General features: G+C 61.0%; 2 protein-coding genes across 6 annotated transcripts in view; both read right to left on the bottom strand.

The window, feature by feature from the left end:
• The window catches only part of THRAP3 (thyroid hormone receptor associated protein 3), a 26,579-nt gene extending 19,330 nt beyond the window's left edge, over window positions 1–7,249 (bottom strand). For all 3 annotated transcript variants that reach the window (XM_071576958.1, XM_071576956.1, XM_071576957.1), the window contains exons 1-2: window positions 7,183–7,249; window positions 2,266–2,330 (exon numbers count right to left, since the gene is read on the bottom strand). The gene's annotated coding sequence lies outside the window, so the exon portion shown is untranslated. The remainder of the gene's footprint in view (window positions 1–2,265; window positions 2,331–7,182) is intronic.
• Window positions 7,250–8,491: 1,242 nt separating this feature from the next.
• On the bottom strand, window positions 8,492–25,636 carry MAP7D1 (MAP7 domain containing 1). Of its 3 annotated transcripts, none has more exons than XM_071576999.1 (18): window positions 25,544–25,636; window positions 17,962–18,621; window positions 17,787–17,855; window positions 16,951–17,114; window positions 16,353–16,467; window positions 14,434–14,544; window positions 12,834–12,956; window positions 12,560–12,702; window positions 12,312–12,445; window positions 11,877–12,226; window positions 11,628–11,802; window positions 11,412–11,562; window positions 10,936–11,049; window positions 10,777–10,830; window positions 10,614–10,671; window positions 9,813–9,930; window positions 9,550–9,740; window positions 8,492–8,991 (listed from the first exon to the last, which is right to left on the bottom strand). In XM_071576999.1, exons 2-18 carry the CDS (start codon window positions 18,602–18,604, stop codon window positions 8,981–8,983), a joined length of 2,724 nt encoding a protein of 907 aa, XP_071433100.1. In that variant the 5' UTR covers window positions 18,605–18,621; window positions 25,544–25,636; the 3' UTR covers window positions 8,492–8,980. The 3 variants fall into 3 exon arrangements, with proteins under 3 accessions (XP_071433100.1, XP_071433102.1, XP_071433101.1); XM_071577001.1 differs by lacking the exon at window positions 25,544–25,636 and adding an exon at window positions 24,546–24,891; XM_071577000.1 differs by lacking the exons at window positions 14,434–14,544; window positions 25,544–25,636 and adding an exon at window positions 24,546–24,691.
• Between the last annotated feature and the right edge of the window lie 2,199 nt (window positions 25,637–27,835).

A 27,835-nucleotide genomic window follows, 5' to 3' on the forward strand; every position in this document is an offset into this window, starting at 1 on the left:
TTTGGTGCAAGACCAAACCTGAAGTATGTTGGTGACAGCCACCTGCACAGCTCCCACTGCCAGGCAGGAGGAAGCAAATTAAAATGTTATTTCTAATCAAACTTCATTGGGGAAACAAAGAGCAGAACCAGTTCTCTTCCCAGATCAAGGATCCTGTGTTTGTTTCCAGGAGATTAATGCCCAAAGTTAACTAAAGCTACAACTGCACCTACCAAGCCCCTCAGCAAAAAATGTCCTGAAAAACACAGCAAAAAATCACCAAAAACCCAACCCAAAAGAGACTGTTCTGCTGTAACATGTGCCAAACATGCTTGGGAGGAAAACATCCAGATTATTCTGTCATGGCAAGAGAAGCACAAGTTTGTCAGCAGCAGCTTCAGTTTCACAGAATCATAGAATGGATTGGGTTGGAAAAGACCTCTGAGATCAGCAAGTCCAATCCTTGATCCAACCCCACTGTGATCCCATGGAGTGCCCTGGGCTGGTGATCACTGTAGGGTTGGATCAAGACATGGTGGATTCTCACTCAGTGCCACATCCATAGAATCAGAGAATGGATTGGGTTGAAAAAGACCTCTGAGATCAGCAAGTCCAACCCTTGATCCAATCCCACTGTGATCACCAGCCCAGGGCACAGAGTGCCCTGGGCTGGTGATCACAGTGGGGTTGGATCAAGATGTGGTGGATTCTCACTGTAGGGTTGGATCAAGACATGGTGGATTCTCATTCAGTGCCACATCCACAGAATCACAGAATCCATTGGGTTGGAAAAGACCTCTGAGATCATCAAGTCCAACCCTTGGTCCAACTCCAGTCCCTTTACCAGATCATGGCACTCAGTGCCACGGCCAAGCTCAGTTTAAAAGCCTCCAGGGATGGGGAATCCACCCCCTCTCTGGGCAGCCCATTCCAATCCCTGAGCACTCTCTCTGCAAAGAATTTTTTTCTGCTCTCCAACTTAAATTTCCCCTGGCAGAGCTTGAGCCTGTGCCCCCTCCTCCTGTTGCTTCTCTCTAGTCTATGTGCTTTCAAATTAAGATTTTCCTTCAGGCACGTTTGGGTTTTCACACCACTAAATTAATCCCTCAAGAAGTTTAACCCGGAGCTCCAGCCCTGGGTTTGGGTAATTAGAAGCAAGTTCTGTGGAATGGCTGGAATATTCACAGGTCCTTCTGGAAAGGACTGATTCTGCAGATTGCTGAACAATCCCCTGCCAAGTAATTCCAAACACCAATCAGTGACTTTAATCCTGAAACTGGTACTTAAAAAAAAATAAATATATATCTTTGAGCTTAGAAAGTGTATGTTGTTGTTCAGTTTAATGAGAGGGAGCTCAAAGAAAACAAATCCAAGAAAAAGCTGATTAGGAATCTGGATGTTTTTGTTATTGAAAAACAGGTGGCTGGAAGTTCTGTTAAACACAGAGGAAGAACATCCATAATGAAAAAAAAAAGGCAAAAACCTATTTCATCAGCTTTTTCCTTCCAAATTTACACTACTTGGGAAGAGAGAAGCTGAAAACTCAGGTGTTTCCCCAAAACAATGTCCTCCTCACAGCACAGCCCTCCTGTTCTGAGCAGCCTGTGCCTGGAGTTTTGGAAAAAAAAGTCCCAATTTACGTTACAAATAAAAACTATTCACAAATCAGTTAACCCAGAGAATTCAAGCCTGTGCTTAAGGGAAGTTCTCAGCAAGGGGAAGATGAAATGTGCCCTCCAGGTTCCCACCCTCTCAGGTGGCTGAGGCTGGAGCACATTGGACTCCAGACACACTTGAAAAACATGGAAGTTCTGCTTCCAAATAAACAGCAAGAAACATAAAGCCCAATTGATAGGAGGCTCTTTGGAATTTCTTCTGAAATACAGAGTAGAGTCACAGCCAAAACAGAGTCTGTCCTGAAGGATTACAACTCTACACACATTTAACCTACGGAAATACAAGCTCTGGGAAATTTAATTTGTAAGCTGAAAAAAGCCAAGCCACTCACATATTCTTGAGCCAGCACTTAATTTCTCTCTGCCTTAACTTGAATTCTGCTTCCTCAGGGGGAAACAAGGAAAAGCATTTGCATGACCTGGTGTAACACTTAAAGTTCTTTCAAAAGAAATTTAAAAATTGTGGTGTTATTGTAAGCACAAGGCTCCAGATCAGGCCATCCCTACACTCTGCCAGACTCCAAAACAGAGGGAAATGCCTGTCCACAGGAATCCTGGACATAAGGAATAAACTTACTTGAACAGCACTGTCCATGCTGTGCTCACATACCTTGTACAAGTGTCCCATCAATTCTGGTTCTGAATCTGCTTTTTTAGAAGCAACTGAGCTCTCACCTAAGCAAAAAAAAGGAAAATCAAATTTAGACCAAACCAGATACCAACAAACCCTCACATTTTACCAGCACAGGAAAGGATTCTGACTTTAGCCATTCATCCCAGGCTGCCAAAATAATTTAATCTAATCAAACAGTGCAGAGACATCCTTAACTCAGGAAACTACCCTCATCCCCAGCCCCACGGAAGCAATTACTGCAATTACTTTAGGTGTAAATTACAAGGTACACAATGCCCACATGTGCAGCCCCATTAAGGCACAGGTTAGTTAACATCATTAATGCTGAGCCTCGCTCCCTTGAGGGCAGAATTCCAGCCTGACACCCCCCACTCCCCATCACCTTTAGTGCTCTCAGAGCAGACACACCTCGGGGGTTCCTTGCCCTGTTTTCCTCTCTCCTTTTTCACTCCCCCAAAGTCAGGAGTGACCTGAAGCAGCAGTGGGAGGACCCTCTGGCTGAGAGAGCCCCACACCCCTCAGCCACAGCAGGGGCTCTTTGGGGTTTGTGCAGCCACCTCACCCTGTAAATCACAGCAGGCTAAAAATGGCCGAGTGACGAATGTGGAGGTGAAATTGTGAGCAGGGCACTTGCTGTGGGATCACAGAACAGCAGCCACGGGCAGGGCTGAGCAGAGGCCTCGCTCACACACACCAGGGAGAGGCACAAAGAATGTTCACTGTGACAGGAGAAAAAGCACGGACAGAAAACTCTTCCTTGGTGAGGAATGAACCTCGAGCAGGGCCGGGTGTCATCTCAGTGTGCCATTATCTGAACGTTTTTGTTTTTTTTTTTAACTGTGGCCCGGCAGTTCCGGTTACCATGGAGTGAGGCAGCACAAACACCATTCCCAGCTGGCACGAAATCTGATCCTGTGATTTCACTATTCATAGCTCTGACATGATAAAGCTAAATTAAGCAGGAACTCTCGACTTTTCCAACCTGCCAGCAGTGACTCCCCTCTGCTAACACAGTTTCTCTGTGAGGAGGGGAAGGATATTTCCTTCACAGGAGACTCCAGACCCACACCCAGCCTGTCATCTGGAAACAAAATGGCACCAGCTCCTTCCCAGGCACCACTGAGAATCACAGAATGGATTGGGTTGGAAAAGAGCTCTGAGATCATCAGTCCAACCCTTGATCCAACCCTACTGTGATCACCAGCCCAGGGCACGAAGTGCCCTGGGCTGGTGATCACAGTGGGGTTGGATCAAGACATGGTGGATTCTCCCAGTAGGGTTGGATCAGGACATGGTGGATTCTCACAGTAGGGTTGGATCAAGACATGGTGGATTCTCCCAGTAGGGTTGGATCAAGACATGGTGGATTCTCACAGTAGGGTTGGATCAAGACATGGTGGATTCTCACAGTAGGGTTGGATCAAGACATGGTGGATTCTCACAGTAGGGTTGGATCAAGACATGGTGGATTCTCACAGTAGGGTTGGATCAAGACATGGTGGATTCTCACAGTAGGGTTGGATCAAGACATGGTGGATTCTCACAGTAGGGTTGGATCAAGACATGGTGGATTCTCACAGTAGGGTTGGATCAAGACATGGTGGATTCTCACTCAGCGCCACATCCACAGAATCACAGAATCATAGGATGGATTGGGTTGGAAAAGACCTCCGAGATCATCAAGTCCAACCCTTGGGCCAACTCCAGTCCCTTTACCAGATCATGGCACTCAGTGCCACGGCCAAGCTCAGTTGAAAAACCTCCAGGGATGGGGAATCCACCCCCTCTCTGGGCAGCCCATTCCAATGCCTGAGCACTCTCTCTGCAAAGAATTTTTTTCTGATATTCAACTTAAATTTCCCCTGGCAGAGCTTGAGCCCACCAGGCCTGGCCTGACCCAAAGCACAGTTTCCTTCAAACACTTTATACACTTCCTGGGTTAAACAAGCTGGAGAGGGCAGCAGACAAATTAGATTACCATAACCCCAACAGCAGAATATCCATTTTATTTACAATGCACACAACAGAACTTTACTTCCATGGAAGAGAATTAGTAGTGAGGTGAAGGCCAGGGCACTGGGCTGCTCTGAAATCCTGGGAAACCTCTTCCCAGGAATCACTTTCTGAGGCACTGACAGCAGAACTACATTTTCCAGACACAGAAAGGCAGAGAATCAGCAAGGAAGGAAAAAAGCAGGAAGCAGCAGGGCATAACTCAGCAGAAACATGGGCAGGACTCCTGCAGACACAGAACACAGGCAGGGATCCTCTGGGATCACACCTGCTCCTGCCAGCACGGCCAGGGAGGACACGGAAAGGGACCTGCTTCCAAGGGACCCGCTTCCCATGGCCAGCTCATTTTCTTTATGGAATCATTCGAGTTGGAAAAGTCCTCCAAGATCATCAATCATCACCTTGTCACCCAGCCCAGAGCACTGAATGCACTTCCAGCCATTCCTTGGACACCTGCAGGGGCAGAGACTCCACCACCTCCCTGGGCAGCCCCTTCCAAAGCCTGAGCACCCTTTGCAGTGAACTGGCAGGAAAAAGGTGTCACCTTTGGATCTCTGGACAAAAAGGAGGTGAAAATGCCATCACCTGGGGCAGCAAGGCCTCAGCTGCCTTGGCCCTCCCTCCTCCCCCTGGGCAGGAGCCCCAGCTGGAGGGGAAGGGTTCAGACCCCAAACTCTGCAGCCTCTGGGCTGAGCTCTGAATATTTCATGTGGAACAGACCTCGAGGTTCACCTTTCTAGGGAATAACATTCCCAACGGGCATTGGCAGCTTCCTAAGGGCTTTGGAGGTAATTTCAGATTGACTTCTCTTACCTGCCCTCCCTGTCCCCACTGAAGCAGCAACAATAATTCCCAGTATGAAGGATGCAAATAAAAAAACCAGCAGCACACAAAGAGATTTCAGACATAATCACAAGGCCCTGGACTCCACAGAGGATCTTATGACACGCAGACTTGTATTGTAGCCAGTTCTATACAATAACTGGCATATTCCACCCTCTGATCTGCTGTGAGATTGTGCAACCCATTAGGGAGGTCACAAAGTCAGCCATTTCCTTGGTCTGTGCTAGAGAAGGACACAGAGGAACCACAGAACACTCCCAGGACAAGGCACTGCCATGTCCTGCCATTCATTTTTCTGTCCCCTCAAGGCAACCTGCGAGGCAAAGTTTCCAAACATCTCTTGGCTGAGTGGAGTCCTGGTTATGGCACCCAAACCCCAGGAGCAGCTCTCCCAGCCCAGCACCCACAGAGGGCACGGGAAAGCTCACAAATGTCACACCCCATCGGCTCTGACACAGCACCTGCCCTCGCTCCCGCAGGAGGGAACACTCAGGAGCCATTTCAGAGAGGAACTGGGTGATTAAATTGTCTGTGCTCTCAGCAAAGGGCAGCCTGAAAACATCCATCTGCTGATGTGACCCTGCAGCAATAAAGGCTCTTCTCTTCCACCACCAGCTACGAGGCAATCCAGAACATCTCCCAAACTGGTTTATGTTGTTTATTTCAAGGAACAAACCTGGGTTTGTTCCACAGCACTCACTGCACACTTAAAAAATCAAGGAGTTCCCCAGCGGTGACAACCCCATGGGGAAACTGTTGCACACACACAAGGAAATGTGAGTTCACCTCCCAGGGCAGGACAAGGGGAAGGGCTTCAAACTGAAAGGAGCTTTAGATCAGAGATTAGGGAGAAATTCTTCCCTGTAAGGGTGGGCAGGCCCTGGCACAGCTTGCCCAGAGAAGCTGTGGCTGCCCCATCCCTGGAAGTGTCCAAGGCCAGGTTGGAGCACCCTGGGATAATGGAAGGTGTCCCTGCCCGTGGCAGGGGTGGGACTGGATGGGCTTTAAGACCCCTTCCATCTCAAACCCTTCTGGAATTCTGTGATTCTATGGAAAACTGCTTATTCCAGACTTATGTCACTTTCCCACACACCACCTCCACAAACCCATCCACGAGGAAATACAGAGACAATCGCCTCGTGCAGAGTTTGAAATAGACTTGTAGAAACACCAACATGTCCATTTCCCCAAAGCAACAAAAATGAGGAGAAGAAAACCCTTCACCAGCCTGGGGGAAATGAAGACTCTGGGCTCGCACGTGGTCACCGCAACGCCCCGGCTGCCACAGCACCTGAAGTTCTGCCAAACTTCACACTTTAACAAGAAAACGCAGCGCGGGGAATGGGAGAGGAGCACAAATCCTTCCCGCCGCACCGGGCGGTGCTGAGGGCCGGAGAGTGACCCTGCGGGAGCCACACACGCCCGGGGGTTCGACCGCCTTCCCCGGCAGCACCTCCTCAGCCGCACCAGCAACGAAGGGCCTGGACACCGGGAGGGGACTTCGCGGAGTAGGGGGGGGGGAAGTCTCCGGTGGCACGGCCCGGAGGCACGGGGGGAAAACGGGGATCTCCCGGCACGGGGCGGGGGATGAACCTGCAGGGACCCAGCGGGGCACGGGCGGCCCGCGGGACAGGCCCAGGCCCAAGCCCAGGCGGGCCCCACCGGTGCCGGGGCCGCGAGAAAGCGCCGCGGCCTGGCCGGGCCTGGCCCCGCCACGAGGCGCCGCTGCGGCCGGGGCGGGGCTGGAGCCGCGCCGGGGCGGCCTCGTGGGCTGCGAATGAGCCTGGCCGGGGGCTCGGCGGGGCCGGGACAGCGCGGGGATGGCGAACGGGCGGCGTGGGGGGGACAGCGCCCCGGGGAGGCCCGGGCGTGCCGGGGGGGGTGGGGGGGGGGGGGGCGAGCTGGGCGGCCCCGGAGGGCTCAGAGTGCCGCAAAGGGAAGAGGAGCCCGGTGGCGGCGGGCGGGACGGCGCAGGGACAGGGAAAAGGACAAGGACCGCGACAGGGACCCCGCACCGCCGCCCCCCCCGGCACTCACCGGCCCCGCCGCCACCGCGGCCCCTCCGCGCCAGGCGCCCCCTCCGCCCCCGCCTCACGCACTTCCGCCCCGCGCGCGAGCGCGCTCGGCGCGCGGGGGCCGCCGGGAGTTGTAGTCCGCCCCTCCGGGCACGCTCAGTGCCCACTTGCCCTCCCCGCACTACAAGTCCCGGCGGCCCCCGCGCGGCCGCGGGGCGTCACTTCCCGGCTTTGCCGCGCGGCGCCGCGGAGGGAGCGGCGCTTCCTGTGGATGGGAGGGAGGGAAGGAGGGAAAGGGGGAGCGGGAAATGGCGGCGGGGGCGGTGCTGGAGTTCTCCCGCCTCCTGCCCGGCCTCCTGCGCCACGGGGACAGCCGGGGCCCTGACAGCGCTCTGTCTGCACGGTCCTGGCGGCGTCGGCCGCGCGCTTCCGGGTTGCCCCACGTGCTGAGGGTGCGAGAAGCAGAGTCGTGTGGGGCGGCCGGGGCGAGCCCCCGAGTCCGAGTGTGCCCCCAGCTCTGAGGTGTGCCCCCAGCCCTGAGGTGTGCCCCCCAGCCCTGAGGTGTGCCCCCAGCCCCGAGTGTGCCCCCAGCCCTGAGGTGTGCCCCCAGCCCTGAGGTGTGCCCCCCAGCCTCGAGTGTGCCCCCAGCCCTGAGGTGTGCCCCCCAGCCCCGAGTGTGCCCCCAGGCCCGGGATGTGCCCCCCAGTCCGAGTGTGCCCCCCAGCCCCGAGGGAGTGGGCAGCGCTGGAGGCGAGACCTCGGCACAGGTGAAAGGAGAAAGGCCTGAAAGTCCCCTGAAAGATCCTCAGTTTTGTAAAATATTTTATTCTGCTTTGCAGAAGTGCTGCTTGCCTGGCAGGATTGCCTAACTCATGTTACTGAGGAGACACAGCATGAAGTGCTGAATTGAGATCATAGAATCATAGAATTGATTGGGTTGGAAAAGACCTCTGAGATCATCAAGTCCAACCCTTGGTCCAACTCCAGTCCCTTTACCAGATCATGGTACTCAGTGCCACGGCCAAGCTCAGCTGAAAAACCTCCAGGGATGGGGAATCCACCCCCTGTCTGGGCAGCCCATTCCAATGCCTGAGCACTCCCTCTGCAAAGAATTTTTTTCTGATCTCCAATTTCCCCTGGCAGAGCTTGAGCCCATCGTGCCCCCTTGTCCTTTTGCTGAGTGCCTGGGAGAAGAGACCAACCCCCACTTCCAGAACTTCCGTTCAGGGAGTTCCAGACAGTGCTGAGGTCACCTCTGAGCCTCCTCTTCTCCAAGCTAAACAACCTCCAGGCTCCAGTCCCAGTCCCCATACACAGCAAGGCACGACAAGGGCATTGTCCACTTTTATTGTTGGCAAAGTTTGTCTGGATGCATAACACTGTCACAAGGGCACAGAGCAGCGTGGTGCCAGCCAGGCCCCAGGGGGGCACCGGGCACACAGACATGCTGGGGGGGACACGTGGGGATGGGGAGCTGTGCCCACCCCCACCCTGAGCCCCCTCCCCGGGGGTAAATACTATTTACAGTATTCACAGACGGTTGTACCCAGCGAGTTAAATAAACTACATCATTACACCACACGTCTGGGGCGGCTCTGGCGGGCTGCGAGGGTGGGCTGTCAGTCTGATAAGGTGCATATTTAAAATAAAATTAAAAAAACCCAACAAAACGAAATTAAAACGAGGACAGAGAGAGAGAGAGAGGAGCTGGGTGTCCCTGCCGGGGTTCCCGCAGCCACCCCGGGGGGAGCAGCGAGGGTTGTGTTGTGATGGCAGCTCAGGGCAAGGGTGGTGGCCCTGCAGGGACATCAGCCAGATCCTCACAGCACCTCTGTAGGTGGGGAGAGAATCATAGAATGGATTAGGTTGGAAAAGACCTCCAAGATCATCAAGCCCAACCCTTGGGCCAACTCCAGTCCCTTTACCAGATCATGGCACTCAGTGCCACGGCCAATCTCAGCTGAAAAACCTTCAGGGATGGGGAATCCACCCCCTCTCTGGGCAGCCCATTCCAATGCCTGATTACTCTCTCTCGAAAGAATTATTTTCTGATCTCCAGTTTCCCCTGGCAGAGCTTGAGCCCCCCTTGTCCTATTGCTGAGTGCCTGGGAGAAGAGACCAACCTCCACTTCCAGAACTTCCCTTCAGGTAGTTTCAGACAGTGCTGAGGTCACCTCTGAGCCTCCTCTTCTCCAGGCTAAACACCCCCAGCTCCCTCAGCCTCTCCCCATAGGATTTATGCTCCAGTCCCTTCACCAGCCTCGTTGCTCTTCTCTGGACTTGCTCCAGCACAGAGAGCGCAGGGTGAACCCCAGGTGGGCACAGGGTGAGCCCGAGGTGGGCACAGTCCTGTCCCCTCTACCCACCCCACCACCCTCCCGCTGCTCACCTGTCACCTGCGGGGGCTTCACCACAGCCTGCTTGAGGAAAGGCTCCTTGTCTCCGAAGGGGATGATGCTGCCAGGGCTGCCACTGTGGTGGGAGAGGTCCCGCAGCTCCTTGGAGCCCTCGGTGCCCGCGAAGCCGTTCTCGTGCTTGCCGGGCTGCACGCCATTCACCAGCGCCGCCGCCTCCTTGGGGCTGTGGCGGGAGGGCTGGGTTCTCAGCCTGGGCCCCGCTGCCCCCCGGCCCCCCCAGCGTCCCCGCGCTCACCTCGGCTGCAGCCCCTCGCCCGCCAGGCCCTTGGTGCCCCCCGGTGTGCCCGCGCTCGGCGGCTCCGTCTCCGGGAGCTCCTCCGCCTTCGGGATCGGCCCCGGGTGCTTCTCACGGCCTGGGGGGTCACAGAGCCCTGCTCAGCCCCAGTGTGGCTGGGGGAGAGCAGGACTGAAAGAGAAAAAAGGCCTGGAGGACCCCAGTTTGGTAAAATACCTAATTCTGCCTTGCAAAGTGCTGCCTGAGTGGCAAAGTTGCTTAATCCATGTTACCAAAGAAACATAGCATGAAGTGGTGAAGCCATATCTAAGCCTAAGCAATTATTAGAGACCAATATTCCATGTATTAGAAGTCATAAATTAAGGTAAGCTAAACACATCAATAGGATGAAATGGTAGGAAGCCAAGATTTAGGCAAGGACATTCATGAAAGAAAGTTGAGAAGGTCAAACTGAGGAAGAGTATGCACTGAGGCTGAAAACTAGGGGGACCATCCAAAAACACCCCAAGAATCAATGCCAAGAGAAGACTCTAGAATGCTCTGCCTCTAACCGTGCCCATGTACTGCCCAAGCATGAATATTTTAATCACACATTGTAATAAATTAATATGCACTGTAACCAAGTGCTGTGTTTGTATAAATACACTCATTTTGGCACCAGTGCCTGGAAGTGAGTTTTGTGTAGTGCAAACTGCCTCACTTCCCTGCGCACAAATAAAATACCTTTGCTGCTAAAAGAATAAACATGTCTCTTAGCAGTTATTTATCTCAAGGCTTTTTTGGCTTCAAGACCCCACACACCTGGGGCATCCTCCTGCTCGGCTGCTTTGCCATTCACCACCTTCTTGTCCTCCTTCTTCTGCAGGGACAGTAGAGCAGTGAGGGGCAGCAGGGGCTGTGGGCAGGAGGGCTCTGCAGAGCCCCGCACACCCCCAGCACCTCGGGGCAGAGGACAGGCCCCCACCTTGGCATCCACTGCGTCCGACTTGCGCGTCCTCTTCATGATCTCCTCCAGGCGCTGTGGGCACAGAGGGGCTCACACACCTGCCCCTGGTGCCAGGCAGGATCCCTTCCAGGGAAAGCCCCACTGTGCCCAACACCCATGGGTGCTCCAAGCCCTCACCTTCTTCCTCTCCAGCCGCTCCTGCTCCTCACGCTGGAAGTGCTTCTCCCTCTCCAGGCGCTGCCGCTCGGCCTCTTCACGCGCCTTCGCTTCTTTCGCTTCGGCCTCTTCCTTCTGTGGCACACCAGGGAGGGACAGATGAGACAGTGCATGGAGGGATGGGATGGGGCAGGGAGGGATGAGATGGGGCAGAGACGGATGGGATGGGGCAGGAACGATTGGGATGGGGCAGGGATGGATGGGATGGAGCAGAGACCATGGGGACAGGCTGCTCTGTGTCCCCTCCTGCCACCCTGGGCATCGAGGGGCTGGGCTGGTCCTCACCCCTGCATCCCAGTGGAGAAGGAACCATAGGAGAGCATCCCTGCCTTGCCCCTCCATCCCTCCCTTCCCCCTCCACCCCGTCTTCATCTCCCATCCCATTTCTTCCTCCCATCCCCTGCAGCCCCTTGCCCCCACGCCCCTGTCACCCCAACCTGTCTCTGCAGCCGCTCCGTCTCCTCCCGCTCAGCCCGGGCTCTCTCCTGGGCCTCTCGTTCCTCCTGCAGCCGCCGCTCCTCCTCCCGCCGCCGTGCCAGAGCCTCCCTCCGGCTCTGCTCCTCGGCCGCCCGCTCCTCCTGCGCCCGCCTGTGGGGAGGGGGCCCTTAGCACGGGGCAGGGGGCGCTGGGCAGTCTGCGGGTGCAGCACCCACCTCTCCTGCTCCTCCTGCTCCCGGCGCTCCCGCTCCTCACGCTCCCGCTGCTCCCGCGCCTGGCGCCGCTTCTCCGCCAGCAGCCGGGCAGCCTCCTCCCGGTCCGTGGTGCCGGCTGGGGGTCTGGCTGGGGGGCTGGCTGGCACAGGGCCGAGGGCTGCAGGGGCTGGGGATGCTGCAGGTGTGGGAGGAGTTAGGGCTGCTCTGGCTCGCCCCTGCCCCTCTGCCCCATGGACACCCTGTACCCACCTGCTGTCGGCTCTGCAGGCACCTTGGGAGGCTCAGGAAGGGCTGAGGGCACCAGGCCCCGCTCCTCCTCCTTCTTCTCCCGTGATTTCACCAGGCCCTCCTGCTCCCCCCGCTCCTCCCGCGCCCTGGCTCGCACCTTGGGCGAGGAGTGGGCACTGCGGGGCAAGGGGGGCTTGTGGGGAGAGCCAAGGGCTGGGCTGGGGGATGCTGGGCGGGCTTTGGGGGTGGCAGGGGATGAAGGACGGTTCTTGGGGGTGGCAGGAGATGAAGGACGATTCTTGGGGGTGGCTGGGGACGAGGGACGATTCTTGGGGGTGGCAGGAGATGAGGGACGATTCTTGGGGCCAGGGCTGCAAATGGAGCAAGAGATGGTGTTAGCAGGGCTGGGGCAGCCCCCAGGCAGGGGTCGGGGGGCCTTTTTGGGGAGGTCCCAACCTGCTGTCGGCCGCAGGCAGGAGCCGGGGCTGTGCTGCTGGCAGTGGCTGCCGCTTCTTGAGGCTCCGCTCGCGGGACAGGGCGCTGCGCTCCTTGGCGTTCTCCCGATCCTTCTCCTTCTTCTCCTTCTTCTTCTGCTCCAGGCAGGGACAGACAGAGATAGAGGCAGTGTAAGCACCAGGTGCTCAGCTCGGCCGGGAGCTGAACCCCCATGAGACCCCGGGGGTCCCCATGGAGGTGGCACTCACGGGCGAGGGCTCTGTCCGGCGGCGCGGCGTCACGTCGGGGCTGGCGGTGGGCGCCTTCCGCCGCTCCCAGCACCGGTGCGGCAGCCGGTGGTTGTGGCAGGGGCTGAGGGGGCTGGCAGAGGCTGAACGAGGGCACACGGGCACTATGGGAGGAGTGACCGCAGTCAGGACAGAGCCACCACCAACACCAGCCCCCTGGTGGCTCCAGGCTCTCTCATCCCCATCCCCTGTCTGTGCCAGGACCCACGTGTCCCTGTTCCCTCCAGGTGCTCACCTTGCTCCTTGCCATTCCCAGCCAGCGTCACGGCACTCCGGCTGCGAGCCAGGAAGGACAGGGTGGGCGTCATCAGCCGGTCCACAATGCTGCTCTCCCACGGGCTCAGCTGCAAGCTCCGGTCTGGGGAGGGAGAAGGGCCATTAGTGCGCTCTGAACCCCAAGGCCCCAGTCCTGGCCCCACGGCCACCACTGCGAGGGAACAGTCATGTGGCAGCAGCAAGACCAGGACACATGTGTGGTTCCAGGAGTGCCCGGACCTCGGCCGTGCTGCGAAGGAGTCCCCACAGGTCCAGATGGCTAGATGGATCCCTACAGCTGAGCAGGACAAGGGGCCACGTGGGCACAGGTGTGTGTGGGCAGCTGGGCGTCCATGGGACAGCACTGTAGCAGGACAATGATGGTGTCCCCCGTGGGACAGCACTGTGGCAGGATAATGGTGGTGTCCCCATGTCTTGCAGACACCTCAGTCACCATGCACCCACAGGACCAGGTGCCACTCCAGGTGCTCACTCCAGCCCCTCCACTGTGCCCTCCCCTTGTGCCTGGCGCTGGTGTGCATCCCTCTGTGTCCCTGCCCTGTGTGACCAAAGCCCTGGCATGTGCCAGCTGCTGTGGGGACACCACAGTGTGCCCTCACCCCACGAGAGCTGTTGAATCACTGAATGTGCTGCAGGAGCCAGGCCAGGCTCATGGCACTCAGGGAACAGAATCTCCAGCCACACCACTGGCTAAGCTGGGCATGGGGCTGCCCCTGGCTGCCCTCTAGTGCCTGTCACCAGCACCAAACACCCCACGGCGCATGGAAAGCACCCACAGATACAGGGGCCCTTTGCCCCTCTCATTGAGGGGTCAGGCTGGGAGCAGCACCGGCTGCTGGGCGGAGACAGCGCAGAGCCATCCATGGTGCTGCTGGGAGCACAGAGTGGCAGGTCTGGCACCAGCCCAGGGAGATGCTGCTCCCACCCAGGCGGTGCTGACAGCCCCCAGGTGCTGCCCCTGGGCTGAGCCCCAGTGTGGGGCAGTGGGAGCCGCCTGCGTCACCACCATCCGCATCAGCTGCTTCGGCTATTTATACCCGGCCGGGAAGGCGCCCATCGCCAGGCAACCCCGAAACACAACAGCGGCCGCGGCACTGGACACATCCCTCCGGCACAGCCGTAGCCTTGGGCAGCACTCCCAGGGCCAGGATGACCTTGCAGCACCACGGCCTCGGCGCTCCATGGCACCCAGCCCTGGGAGGGGACATTGTCACTGTGCCCAGCCTCGAGAGGGTCAATGACAGGCAGCCCCTCTGTGGCTGCACCTGCACCCACCAGAGCTGCCCAGGGGCAGGGAGCCAGGCTCCCATCCCTGTCCTGGCGCCTCACAGGGCTGCCACCGCACAGCTGCTTCTCCTCCTCCTCCTCCTCCTCCTTTTCCCAGCCTGTGCAGCCTTAAGGAGCCGCCAGCCGGTTCCAGCCTCCTCCCGCAAACAGCAAACGGCTTCTCCTCTCTCCGCGTGCACTGGGGATGGGGGACCCTGGCCTTGGGGGTACCCAGCACTGGGCAGGAGCTGGGCTGTGCCCCCTGCGCTGGGGCAAACGCAAAGGGCTCTTACTTCTACTGGGAGAGTTCCAGAGGGTGGCGGAGGATTTGGAGAGCCGCTTGTTGATTATAGAGTCGACGTGTTTGGGGAGGTTTACAGCGGACACCGAGCATCGGCTCGCACCTGGAGGAGGGAAAAGACACAAGGGCATTAAGGTCCAGGGGCCGGGGCCGGGCCCTCCACATGCAGCATGCACGGCTGTGCCGGGGCACTGGGGCGGGAGTGGGAGGACATGGCACAGACTGGGGCCAGGGGAGATGCTGGAATCCAGGGACACAGCCCAGAGTGGGACAGGAGATGCTGGAATCCAGAGACACAGCCCAGAGTGGGACAGGAGATGCTGGAATCCAGGGACACAGCCCAGAGTGGGGCAGGAGATGCTGGAATTCCAGGGCATGGCACAGAGTGGGGCAGGAGATGCTGGAGTCTGGAAACACGGCACAGAGTGAGGCAGGAGATGCTGGAGTCTGGAAACACGGCACAGAGTGGGGCAGGAGATCTGGAATCCAGGGACACAGCACAGAGTGGGGCCAAGGGAGATGCTGGTGTCTGAGGACATGACACACAGCACTGGCATTCGGCATGGCAGTGTCTGAACCCCCACACGGTCATGCTGGGATCATGCAGGGATCTCATCCTTGTGAAGCCAGGGCAGCTCCTGGGCCCTGCTACCACAGTCTCCCCCCAAAAAATCCTGGAATACGGAGAAGGGTGACCAGAGACCTCAGCAGCACTGGCAAGCAGCCACTCTGGGGGAGCAGGGTGAGGGCAGCAGTCCAGACAGACACAAGACAACATGACACTGGTGCTGGCAATGCCAGGAGGGTGCTGGTGGCTGGCAGCACCTCCAGAGTGCTGGGATCTCCCCACTCTGGCCAGGCTCCTCTGGACAAAACAGCCAGGGAAGCTCTGGGCTGGTAGAGGCAGGACATTGGTGAGTGAGAGCTACAGCAGCTCAAGCAATGCATCCCTGCAGGAGGTGGCAAAGGAAAGTGTCCCCTTGCAGAACTCTGCCAGCTCCAGCAGTGCATCCCTGCAGGAGGTGGCAGGGGAAGGTGTCCCCTTGCCAGACCCTGCTGGGTGCTGTACCACAGTCACACAGGGCTGTCCCTGAGTGTGCCACATGTGGCACCTGCACAGGTGCACCCCGAACATGGTGCCTGTACACACAGCCTGGCCAAATACAGCCGGGCACACACCTGTAAGACACGTGGCACCAGGCACATGGTGCCAGGACACACAGCCTGGCACACAACACCTGTACACAACCCGGCTAGAGACAACCAGGAACACACCTAAACACAACCCTGCCAGAACAGCCAGGGCTACCACAGCCATCCCATGGCACAAGCAGGGCAGACAGACCCTGGGAACAACAGCACTCCTCTTTGTCACCATCCATGCCAGGCAGTGCCAGCACCTTCCAGCACAGCCCTGTGCCCTCAGCAGTCAGGGGACAGTGGAGACCTCCACATGCTCAACCCTGGTGCCTCATTGTGTAGGGTGTCCCTGAGGAGCCCCCAAGGAGCACAGCCACCTTCTGTGGCCATGCATGTGGCCACAGTCACCCCCACACTAGAGCTGGAGGAGCCAAGCTCTGGCCTCACCCAGCTGGGGGACAAGGGGACACAATGCAGCACAGACCCCCACCAGAGCCTGCAGCAGCCTTGCACATCTCCACAGCCCCTGCCTGGCTCCTCAGAGCTGCTGGAGACCCAGTAGTGTGCTCACAGAATTCCAAGGTAGCCAGGGCTGTTCCTAAACATATCCCTATGAAGAACAGGGACTGTGATGCAGCCCATCATCACCAGAGCACGTAAAAGCCAAGGGAGCCCACTGGTCCCTGGCACAGCCCAGGGTGACAGCAGCCGGACCCCGCCACAGTGGGGTCAGGCAGAGCCCCAGATGCCCACGCCCAGCCCGGCACTCACCGTCCTTGTGTGCGGGGGAGCCGTGGTGCAGGGCCCCTGCCCATGACCACCGCTGCTGCCGGATCTCTGCCCACGTCTTCTTGACTGACCGCTGGATTGCTGCCTCGTAGCGCTCCTGCCCGAGGGAGAGGGACAGGATGAGCCCCCAGTGGCTCCTGGAGCAGGGCTGGGACAGGTCAGAGCCTCCCAGCATGAGGCCATTGCAGTGATGGGGATGCTTGGAGGGAAATGGGGCAGTGATGCCCACCCTGGCCAGGGCACATGTGCCACAGAGCTCACAGAATCACAGACTATTCTGAGTTGGAAGGGACTCACAAGGATCATCGAGTCCAACTCTTAAATCAATGGCCCATATGTGGGATTGAACCCATGACCTTGGCATTATTACAACCAAGTTTTAACCAGTTGAGCTAATCTCAGGGTCATGCTGGGCACCATGGAGGCTTTGCACAATGAAGGATGGGCACGGTGGGCAGATTCCAAAGGGCTAACGAAGCACCTTCCAAAGCACTGCTGGAGACATATGGACTCCACAGGGATCACATCCCACAAGCTGCCCCAGGCCCCTGCCCGCTGCCCCTGTGATCCCCATTCCCACCTTGTTCTTCTCCAGCTTCTGCCTCTGCCGCTCCTCCAGGACCGCCCGGCGCTTCTCTGCCCGCAGCCGCTGCTCCTCCAGCCGCTTGCGCCGCTCCTCCAGCTGCTTCTCCCGCAGCAGCCGTGCCTTCTCCTCCTTCTCCAGCCACAGCACCCGCTTGGCAGCTGTGGGGGGCAGTGGGGTCGCACCTGAGGCACAGCCCTGGGCAGCCCCACGTTGTGGCCATGTGCCCGTGCCAGTGGTGCCAGTGGTGCCAGTGGCAGGGGGGTGTGGGCTGGCTGTGGCCAGGGCACGCAGCCGGGCTGGCGGGGCAGGCGGCATCACGGCCGGCCGGCCAGCGAGGGAGGGGTTTGGGCCAGGACAAAAGGGAGGCCGGGAGCCCGCCGGGAGCCCGCCGAGCCGCGCGGTGAACAATGGGGGAATGAGGGTGGAAAGAGTGCGGGGACAAGGAGGCCCCATGCGCGTGCAGGGGCCCTGCTCGCCTGGAGCCCCGAGCCACTGTGGGGCTGCCTGCACAGGGCAGAGCTGGGCACCGGCACAGACTGGGGGGCACCCATGTGCCTGGAGGTCGCCCATGTGCCCAGGGGGTCAGCAGTGTGTCCAAGGGTCAACAGTGTGCCAGGGGGTCAGCAATGTGCCCAGGGGTGAGCAGCTGTGCCCAGGCAGTCAGCAGTGTGCCCAAGGGTCAGCAGCCATGCTGGTGATGTAGAGCTGCCAGCACTGCAGCACCTGCTTGGTCGCAGCCCATCACAGCTAATGGGATTGTCCATGACCCTGCAAAGCTCCTTAGCCCCTGCCTCCCACCATCCACTTTCCCTCCCGCCCCAACCCCATACCCAGGTACTTGGCCCGCTCCTCACGCCGCTCTTTCGCCTGCTTGTGCCTCGCCTGGGCTTTCTGGGTATCTGCAGTGGGGACACACTGTCAGGGTAGCACCTGGCCCTCGTGGGCATCAAGCAGTGCCACGGGGTACAGCATCACCAGACCACCCCAACCCGCCCCTGCACACACCTTGCTTGGGACGGGGGCTGGCAGCAGGAGATGGCGAGGGGCGGTCGCTCCGAGGAGTCGTGTCCTTTGAGGGCCCAGCCACGGCACCTGGAGGGCTCTTGGCATCAGGAGGAGCCCCTTCACTGGCAGCTGGGGCTGGGGTCTGGCTCCCATGGGGCAGAGTCTCTGCTGGGCATGGGGCAGCAGCATGGACGGGGCCCAGCTGTTCAGTGGCGTGTGGCGATGCCTCTGCTTTGGGGTGCTCTGTCCCAGGGAGCTTGGGGGGTCCAGGTGGGGACTTGTCACACCAAGGGGGGACACTTTCAGCTGAGGGGGCCACGGCTGCAGGGCTGGGGGACACGGGCTGTCCTAGTGGTGTCACGGGTGGAGGGGCCGGTCGGTCACGCTGCGGGGGAATGCTCTTACAGGGGGGCATCACTGCTGGAGGGCACACAGGCTGCTGTGAGGGGGGCATGGTTCCAGGGATGGGCAAGACGGTCTTTTCGGAGGGGGTGACAGCTTCAGGGATGGGTAGGACGGTCTTTTCCGAGGGAATGACGTCTGGAGGGATGGGCCGGTCGCAGTGTGGAGGGGTGTGCTCGCTCTGCAGGGCATCCCCAGGTGAGGGGGGCAGCGAGGTGGGCAGGGGCACGCTGTCTCCCATCGGGGATGGTGGCTTCCCTGCAACAGGGGGACAGCAGAACAGACAGTCACTCACTGGGGGAGCCCCAGGCCAGCCCCGTCCTCCCCAAAAACAGCCCTTGGCAGGGCACAGCCCTGTCCCTCAAAACACAGCCCTCAGGAGCAAACAAACCCTGGCTGCAGGGGCTGGGGGTGGTTTCTTAGTTCCTGTGGGAAAGGCAGTGAGATCCCCACCCAAGACCTGCTGCTGCTGCCCCCATCCTGGGGGGCACTCAGAGTGGGTACCAGGCGCTGGGCACACAATGCACAGAGGGGCTGGCTGGGCTCTGCCAGGCACTGCCGCCACAAAGCTGCTCTTCATCCTCTGGCAGCTGCCACCAGGGCCTGCCGTAGAGAGCCATGGGGCCAGAGACCCTCCACAGGCACAGGAACCCCGCTGCTCTCCCTGGAGGAGGAGGATGAAGGGGCTTCCGCCGGCACTGGCAGCACGGCGGAGGCAGGATGGGCGCGGGCCCCCTGACGTCACCGCGGTGGCCCATGGCCCCCACGCCATGCGGCTGGACCCGCAGCCATGAACTCACAGCCCAGGAATGCACACGAGGCCACGGGAACGCAGCCCCCTCCCCGCATGGGGCCGGCCGGGGGGCAGGCGGGGGGCACGGGGCTGCTCTGTGCCACCAAGAGGGGATTGTCCCCCCATCCTGGACAGCCCTGGGGCACTCTGAAGGAGCTGCTGCATATGCCAAGGTGGTGCCAGCGCCCAGGCGAAGCCCTGGCACGTGCCCTCTGCAGAAGTGGATGTGTCAGGACTGCCCACAGTGACCACAGTGGTGGTGCCCCCCCACCCCCCGTTATCAGCCCTCTGCAAACAAACCTTCAAGAACATGCCAGGATCCCAACCCTGAGACCCACACAGCGGGCAGCGCCATCACTCCTGCCCCAGAATGATGTCTGACCCATTTCAGGACACCCAGTTCCAGCCCCACTGGCACTGCTGCAGTGTGAGCCCCCAGCTCTGGGGGGTGGGATGGCAGGACCCCAGTGACCAGCACTCGCTGTGGGCTGATGTCACACGCCGGCTCAGTCATATTTGCAGAGCTCTCCACAGCCCTCAGCGAGGGGCAAAGTGTGGGCTCTGCAAACATGGCCGGCGCCATTCCTTAGTCACCCCAGGCTCCACACCCACCCCAAGCTCCTCACCCACCCCAAGCTCCTCACCCACCCCATGGCTTCTCACCCAGCCCATGCCAGTGCCTGACAAGCCAAGGTCAGCCCAGGCTGCCTGGGGAGACATCATCAGCCCCCCTGCACTGCAGCCATGAGCACACCACAAGTCCCATGGGAGGCTCCAGGGTGCTGCTGCAGTTCCCCAGGCCACGGCCGTGCCAGCAGGGTTCCCCCAGCCTGGGCTCTGTGGGGACACAGCCAGCCTCGGCCCCCCCGCAGCCCTTCCGGGTATTTTCTGCTGCAGGAAGCCAGCCCATCCCCTGGCTCCGATCCTGCACATCCCATGTCCCCAGTGCTGTGCCCTGCAGGGTGGCCATTGCTTTGATGCTGGGTTGCAGCTGCAGCAGGGGGTCCTCCCGCCCTGTCCCCACAGGGCTGCACCAGGTGGGCACCCACAGGCAGCGGGACTTGGCAGCCTCCAGGTGCCAGATCCCAGGAAGGTACCTGCCTGGCACCACGTGTGTCCCATCTGGGAGGGGTGACTCAAGGAACACTGTGGTGACACCCAGCCTGTGGGGCTGAGAAAAAAGCACCAAGGCCAGGCTGATCTTCTGAGCAGGTGGAAATACCTCCCAGAGCCCCGGACGTGCAGGGAGTGCTGGCAGGGGACAGCGGGTGCCTCCTGCCATCCCACACAGCCAGGCACAGAGCCTTGGGCAGGATCTGTCCTGCCCTGCTGGTCAGAGAGACAGCAGCACCCATGGCAGGGCAGGGCACGGGCATGACCAAGACTCCCAGGCACGGCCAAGACCCCCAGTGCAGGGCTGGGCCAGCCCTGCTGCCATCTGTCCCTGTCGCTGCTCCAGCACGGCAGCTGCCCTGAAACCCAACGCTGCCTGCGCCCAGGCGGCGCGGGCGTCCCCTCTCCCCTGACCAGGGCATTCCACAGGGATTAGCTCCTGGCCCCCCAGACACGCAGGCACGGCCGTCCCACAGCCCCCAGTGCAGGCGAGCCTGCGCGGCACCGGCCCCACTGGGACGGCGGCACTGGTCCCGCTGCTGGCACTGGGACAGCACAGTGTCCAGCACAGGGCGAGGTGCTGCCCTCGACGCTGCACCACTCAGCCCATCCCGCTCCTCCCCTGGATCCCTCTGGCACCAGTGAGCACCAGTGGCACCTCCAGCAGGGCAGTGCCCGGCACAGCGCGGTTCCATGGCCAGCACATGGCCGGGGATGCTCAGCCAGGCGGAGGCAAATCCCCGGTGCCGTGAAGCGAGAGCACATCGAGGCCCGCGGGCACTGCTTGGACCAGCGGCCCTCGTTAACCATCCGCCACGCATCCCTGCAGGGCACTGCCCATGAGGACGGGGAGGAGGGCACCCGCCTGATGTCACCTCAGCTCCCCCCAGCTCCGTAATCTCGTGTTCCCGCTCCACAGCACAGCCAGGGCTGCCACGGGCTGCTCCGCGTGTGGCACCCAGCAGGGCCAGGGGCACCAGCCAGGGCCCACCCCAGGGCTGGTGGGTACAGTGGGGGTCATTGGTGACCACTGCAAAGCCACTCAAAGGTACTGGTGTCACAGCACCAGCCACCCTGGCCATCACACCAGTCCCTGCCATGCCCAGAGACATGAACCCAAGGAGACCCCAAGCCCTGAGAGTCACTGTTAGCCCCACAGGGCTGCTCCCTACTGCCCATGGGGACATCCACGTGCCCAGTGCACTCTCTGACCCTCCTTGCTGTGGTTGTTCACAGCTGCCTCCCCCACTTTGATGGCAGCCCCACTGCCACCCAGGAGTGGAAAGATGGGTCCCAACATCTCTCGTCTGCAGCAGGTCCCAGTGCCAGGCAGGGAGGCAGCAATAGCCCTAGGGCAGGGATTGCGGATTGCTCTCTGTGTTCTGGTGTCCGCTCTACCTGAGGCCACCAGAGTGCCATGGAGTGCACAAAAGTGCTCCACGTTCCAGCACTGCCCCTGATCCCACTCCTGCCTCAGCCTGTCTCGGATGTGCCTTGGGGCTGAGCCCTGCCTGTGATGCAGCACCCCTCACACCTGGATGACAGGACAGTGAGCAAGTGCCCTTAACATGTTTCTGGCACATCCCCAACACGTCCCCAGCATGTCCTGTCTGCAGGCACATCACTGACACGCAATCTCAGTCCTGGCTCACATGCCTGGGCAGGGAGACACAGACAATGCCAGCAGTCCCCACCTTGGGGGCAGCCAGTGCCACCCTGGTAGCTACCATCGACAATGACACCCTGTTCCCCACAGGACAGCCACCTGCAGCCTGTCCCCAGGCACATGGGCACTGTCACCCAAGGCTGGCTCCTCTTCCCGCCAGCTTGGAGCCAGTGAAACACAGACAGCAGCAGCACCAGGGCAGGTCAAGCATCAGCCCATGGCACCCCACCACTGCCCACAGTGTCGCTTCAGGGACAGTCCTCTGGGGACAAGCTGGAGCAGAGCAAGAGGGGCACAGCCAGCAGGGCAGCTGGGAGGGCACAGCCAGTTGCCCATGGTGGGTGCCAGGCAGAAGGAAGGGGCATCCAGCCCCCATTCCCAAGGCTGTGCCCTGCTGAGAACCTGGAATGGAGATGTAGGGAGCAGCCATGGGTGAACTGCACCAACCCTGGGACACGGCAGAGGCCGCAGCACAGCCGAGCCAGTGGTGACGCTCTGAGCTGGAGAGCAACAAGGGGAACTTGGGATCTCGTGGCCAGAGCAGAGCCAGAGCTGCTGGGGAGTTTCCAGGGTTTCAAATACATGCGGAGGAAAGAGCCAGAGCTGCTGCTGCACCCCAACACCCCCACAGCAAATTATGACTGTGGTCACAGCACAGCCCCAAACAGCCCAAGGGCAGGGGCAGGAACACCTGCCCACCATCCATCTGGGCACAGCAGCAGTGGCGACAGGAGGTGCCCTCGTCCTTGGGGTGACCCATGTGGCACTGCCAGTGCCGAGGGCAGCTGGCCCAGCCACAGTCCCGAAAACCTGTCTGCTAGCATCACATTGGGAAAACAGAAACCTGGCTGGAAGGCAGGGCACAGGGCTCTGTGCCTGTAAGGATCCAGCCCTGCAAGGGAGCAGGTGCTCGGCACCCTCCAAAAAACAGGGCCTATGCCTCATAACACGGATGCAGCACCTACCAGGGCTGGCGCCACGCAGGATCCTGTTCCGCTCCCGGCAGGCTGCCTTGCCCTGCCCTGCCCTGCTCGGAGCCCTTCAAGGAGTGAGAGCTGTGCTAACTATTTTGGACATGGCACCACGGGACTGTCACATCACCGCTCCGCGCGTCGCATCACGTTGCTCTGATGATTTCGCAGCAGTGGCTCCCGCGCTGGGAGAGCTCCCGAGCTGCTGCTCCCAAACACAGGCGCTGGCGGGCAACCAGCTCACCCTCCCTCTCCGCTATGCCAAGGGAGAAGGGTTGGAGAAGCCACAGGAAACCCGGATAAGAACAGACCCCTGCCTGCCTCCCACCTCATCCCTCTGCCCACCATGACCTGCTCCGCAGGGTCACACCTTGCCTTGGCTGCCCTTTGTGAGTTCCTGGCCTCCAGTGCCACTGGCTACACCACACCATGGTGGGACACGGTCCTGGGAGTGAAATCCCGCTCTCACTGATAGCCAGGACATGGCATACCAGAGGGACCACGGCACTGGGTGGCAAGACAGGGTTGCCCAGCCACATGGGCTACCCACATGGGATGAGCCACGGATGGTCCTTGAGAAAGGACATCGTGCAAAAATGCCTGCGCTCCTCTAACACCATCCTTGGCTCGCGGTAGAGCTGCCAGCGACCCACCCGAGGGGTGTGGGGTGGGGACCAACGTGGCCGGGAGCAGTCAGCCCAGGTGCCCGGGGCAGCGACGGCGCGGAGCGGGCAGGGCTCGGCGGGTGGGAGGGCGGCGAGTGGGTCTCAGACAACATGTCTGGTGCAGGACGCATCGTTCGGGCAGCGATGTCGGGACCGGCGGCCGGTTGGGTGCAGGAGCCTCGAGTTTTCAGCATCGCCGGGAGCCGCAGCCATCCCACTCGTCCCGCCATCCCTCCCTTTCCGCGGGCCAGGGCCGTGGGCGATGGAGCACCGGGGCGAGGGGGAGGGGAGCCGTCTATGCTCTTCCTCCCGTGGTGGGAAGCGGCTCGGCCGCGGAGCTCTGCTTAGTCACAGCGAGAGCTGCGCTGGAGCCCCGGGAGGCACCGCCAGCCCCGGCCCCGAGCGCGGCCCCGCCGCCGCCGCCGCCGCCCTCCCCGGTTCATCCCGGGGCAGCGGCACCGGCCCTGCCGGGACGACCCCCAGTCCACGCGGTGGGGCGGGGGCGGCCACGGGCGGGCGGGGGACAGCGGGAGCCTCCCATGGGGGGACATCGCCCACCGGCCTGGGGAAGATCCGGCGCCGCCGCCCCGGGGGCTCTCCAAGGACAGCCCCCCCGCACCGCCCCCGGCGGCGGAGCCGGGGCCGCTCTGGCTCACCCCAAGATGGAAGGGCCGTGCCCGGGCTTTGTCCCTCCCGGGAAGCCGCCCTGGCCCCGACAGCGCCTTTTTCCACTCGCGGCTCCTCCACCGCCGCCCCGCCGCATCCCGCGGGCCCCGCGGCCGCCGCATCCCCGCCGGCACCGCCGGGCGCATCCCGCACCCCGGCGAACCCCGCACCCCCGGGCCGCATCCCGCACCACCCCCCTGCCCCGGCCGCCTCCCGCACCCCGACTCCGCGCGGTCCCGCAGTGCGGGAGGGGGACCTGGGTGGCCACCGGAGCCGGTACCGGAGGCGGTGCCGCCGCGGGTCCTTACCGAGGGGCTGGGGCTGGGGCCGGGGCTGCGGCTCCCGCCCGGCGCGGCTCCGCTCCATGGCGCGGCAGGCGCAGGGGCTGGCCCAGCCCCGCTCCCCCCGGCCCGCGGGGGAGGACGCTCGGCGCTCCCCGCCCCGGCCCCGCGGCTCCGGCCGGGGGGAGCGGCCGGGGGATGCTCCGCCTCGCCCCGGCTCCAGGCGCGGCCCCGCAGCCCCGACCCGGCGCCGCTCCTCCCGCACCGGGGCTGGGACACCGCGCCCGTCACCGCGGCCTCGGGCCTGCCCCGCTGCCGGTCCCCGAACGGCACAGCATCCCCCAGCTTTGCTCGGCAACTCGCCCGTCTCCAGCCCCTCCTCTCCCAGATTTTGGGGCTTGCATACACGTTTGATGACGCTCCGGTCACCCGCCAAGCGCTGTCCCCGCAGCAGCCACCGCCCTCCCCGTGCAGCCCCGCGATGCACAGCCAGCGCCAACGGGACCAGCTATCTCAGCCCCAGGCACCCCAAAAAGACACCGATTTCCTGTCCCCGAGCCCCACCTCAGCTGCTCAAGAGGCCTTGGAGCTGCTGCTCCCCCTCCCCGTCACGCGTGAGCCTCAGTCACCCCCCGCAGCCGCCCCCACTCCCGGTGCTGCCCCGTGCATCCCACCCTGCCCCGGTAACCGGCACAGAACAGAGGCTTCCACCGTTCCCCTGGCAGGAGCAGCGGCCTCGGCACAGCCTCGCTCAGGGGTGAAACCCGTCTTGGCTGACAAGGAGCAGGGATGGGTCGGGAATGCAGCCCTTGTCCTTGCCCAGGCAGCGGCTCGGCCAGGGCAAGGGGTACGTGGGCAGCACCAGCAGTGGGAGGAACAGAGCTATGGGCTCTGCAGGAGCAGCAGGAGCCAGGGACATGTCCTTGTCCACCACGTAGCCAGTGTGCTCTGGGCATCCTGCAGAGTGCCCGAGTTCACTGGGATGTGTGGATGAACGCAGTCAGTTTCCTGCAGGCAGCACTCACCAGAGATGCCTGTTTCGGGATGATGTCACCGCAGGCCAGGAGATCCCCTGACTCTCATCCTGCCTCACCTACCAGGCAAACAGGTTTCCCGAAATCCCAGCCCTTTCCTCTGGAAGCACATTCCCCTGACTCAGAAATAGGAAGCTCCTCAGCAGATGGGGTAGCCCCACTCTGTGATGCTGCAGAGGTGACTCTACACCCCAAATCATCCCAAAGTCATCACCTTCCCCCAGCCCCTGGTCCTGTGCCCCCCTCACCCAGCTCAGCCAGAGCAGAGGCTTCCTGAAACTCCCAGAGCCTCACCCGCTGGATGACTCCCCACCGGGGAATGCTGTGCAGCTAAGCCCTGGCTCTGTGAGCTGGGCATTGTGGGGGAATGGCAGGGAACAGGGGTGCAGGGTCCCAGTGAATCCACAAACCCAGTGGACACCCCGGGATGGGGAGGGGGAATAGCCCCACTCCCACAGCTGCATGGCAGAGCCTCCAAGGGGCTGCAGGAACACCACAGTCCCTTATTCCATGGTAGACAGAGGGACCTGTCAGAGCAGGGCTGGGGCTACCCCATGACCTGCTCCAAGGATGCCCTTGGGTGGCTTCCAAAGCCACTCTGCTTGGTAGGGCCATATCCCTATGGATCTCACAGCATTGCCCAGAGTGGACAAACATCCTGAGACTCCAGGACAGCCTGGCACTGGATCCAGCCATACCCATGGTCCTTCTCCCCACAGCAGGGCCAGCCTGGAGCAGGGGGCACAGTGAGGAAGGGGCAACTATGAGTGTGCAGGGCCCATGGCCATGTTCTGATGGCATTCCTGGTGTGGGGAGAGACAGAGAGGGCTCGTGGCCTCTACACCAGCCCAAGTCGATGGGCTTATACAAGCAGGGCATCAATCGATTGCTCCGCTGCAGGCAGAGCCCTGCTGTGTCGGGGTTCCTGGGTCCAGCCCCCCCATTCCCATGGTGCTGGAAACAGTCACTCTGATGGAAAATCCAATGAGCTCATGATGAGCACGGTGCCCAGCCACGGCAGCTGCATGTCCCAGCACACCCTGTGCTCCTCAGCCCCGCAGCGAGCAGTGCAGCACTGCTTTGGCTCCCTCAGGCCAGCATGGGGAGGGGTCTGTACCCCCAGGGCTGGGGTCCAGCCATGGTTCTGGCCATCACAGCATGCCCAGCACCTGGCCCTGACACTGCTTGTGGAGACCCAATGGGCTGAGCACCCCAATGTCGAAGGACAACTACAGACACAGCTTGGCCCCACCAGCATGAGCTGGTGCAGTGGGAAGCTGGGAGCAAACAGGGATGATGATGGCAAACAAACCCCACCGGCACCTCAGGGCAAAGTACCTCATGGGACACCCCATCCCACCCACTCTCCACCCGTCTGCCCCCACCTCTCTCCTCAGCCCCAGGACTTTGCCCCAGCCCCAGGCTGCTCCCACCCTGCTGCTCTGTGTCACTGTGGCCATAAGGACTGATCTGAATCCCTGTCCCCAAAATGCTGCAGTTGACCCCCACCAGCCATGGGAGAGTGGCCCAGCAGGACCTTGGAGGTGAGGGTCTGTCCCTGTGTCCTGTCCTAGAGTGGACGGATATGGTGGGAGTCTGTTGCCAGCAGTGTGCCAGGGCAGCCACCAGCCCTCCATCCCCAGCATCTTGCCATGGGGCCACACCGTAGCCAGTGGCAAATCCTGGCTGCTGCAGGACAATCCCCCATGGGTGCTGGTGACAAATGGGCCAGCGATGGGCTGAGCCCTGCCCTGCCCTGCCGCAGCCCGCGCCCGCTCTGTAATTATCCCAAGCCGCATCTGTAATTAGTGTCCTGATGTCATAGGGTCAGGCCTGGGCAGCCCCACGCGCTTCCAGCCACCCCCACCTTGGCCTCTGGCCCCGGGGCTGAAGGAGATCAGAGTCCTCCAACACCATCCGGAGGAGTTCCTGCCTGGCTCCGGCTCCCTGCCAGCACTGCTGCAGGAATCATGATTCCCAGCCCTGTCCCACAGCCCCCGAGCTGCTGTAGAGCTGGATCTGTCCCTCTGGCCAGCACAAGGCTTGGTCACTCCCACAGCTCCACCTCTGCCCTGGCTGTACCCTGCTAGGGACAGATCCTGCCTGCACAAGAGAGAGGCCAGCCCCTGCCCTCCCGAGCCTCCCCGGGCTGCCAGTCACCCGCTCCCTCTGCACAGGGAATGCGCTGGAGCAGCCTGGCAGCTATAAATAGAGCGAGAGGCACAGGCATGTGCGGCCGTGGCACACGTGGGTCCAGGCGGCTGCTGCCCGGTGGCCAGTGTG

The sequence above is a fragment of the Pithys albifrons genome, chromosome 24 (genome assembly GCF_047495875.1).
Source record: "Pithys albifrons albifrons isolate INPA30051 chromosome 24, PitAlb_v1, whole genome shotgun sequence".
Taxonomy (NCBI): domain Eukaryota; kingdom Metazoa; phylum Chordata; class Aves; order Passeriformes; family Thamnophilidae; genus Pithys; species Pithys albifrons.

Bases quoted from the DNA above. Each gene is read 5' to 3' on its own strand.
- MAP7D1 (XM_071577001.1), bottom strand. From the start codon at position 24,603: ATGGAGCGGAGCCGCGCCGGGCGGGAGCCGCAGCCCCGGCCCCAGCCC. The intron at 11,803-11,876 runs GTGGGTACAGGG...CCACACCTGCAG, and splicing joins GCCTGCAGAGCCGACAGCAG to CATCCCCAGCCCCTGCAGCC. The intron at 11,050-11,411 runs GTTGGGGTGACA...GGTGTGCCACAG, and splicing joins CGGAGCGGCTGCAGAGACAG to AAGGAAGAGGCCGAAGCGAA.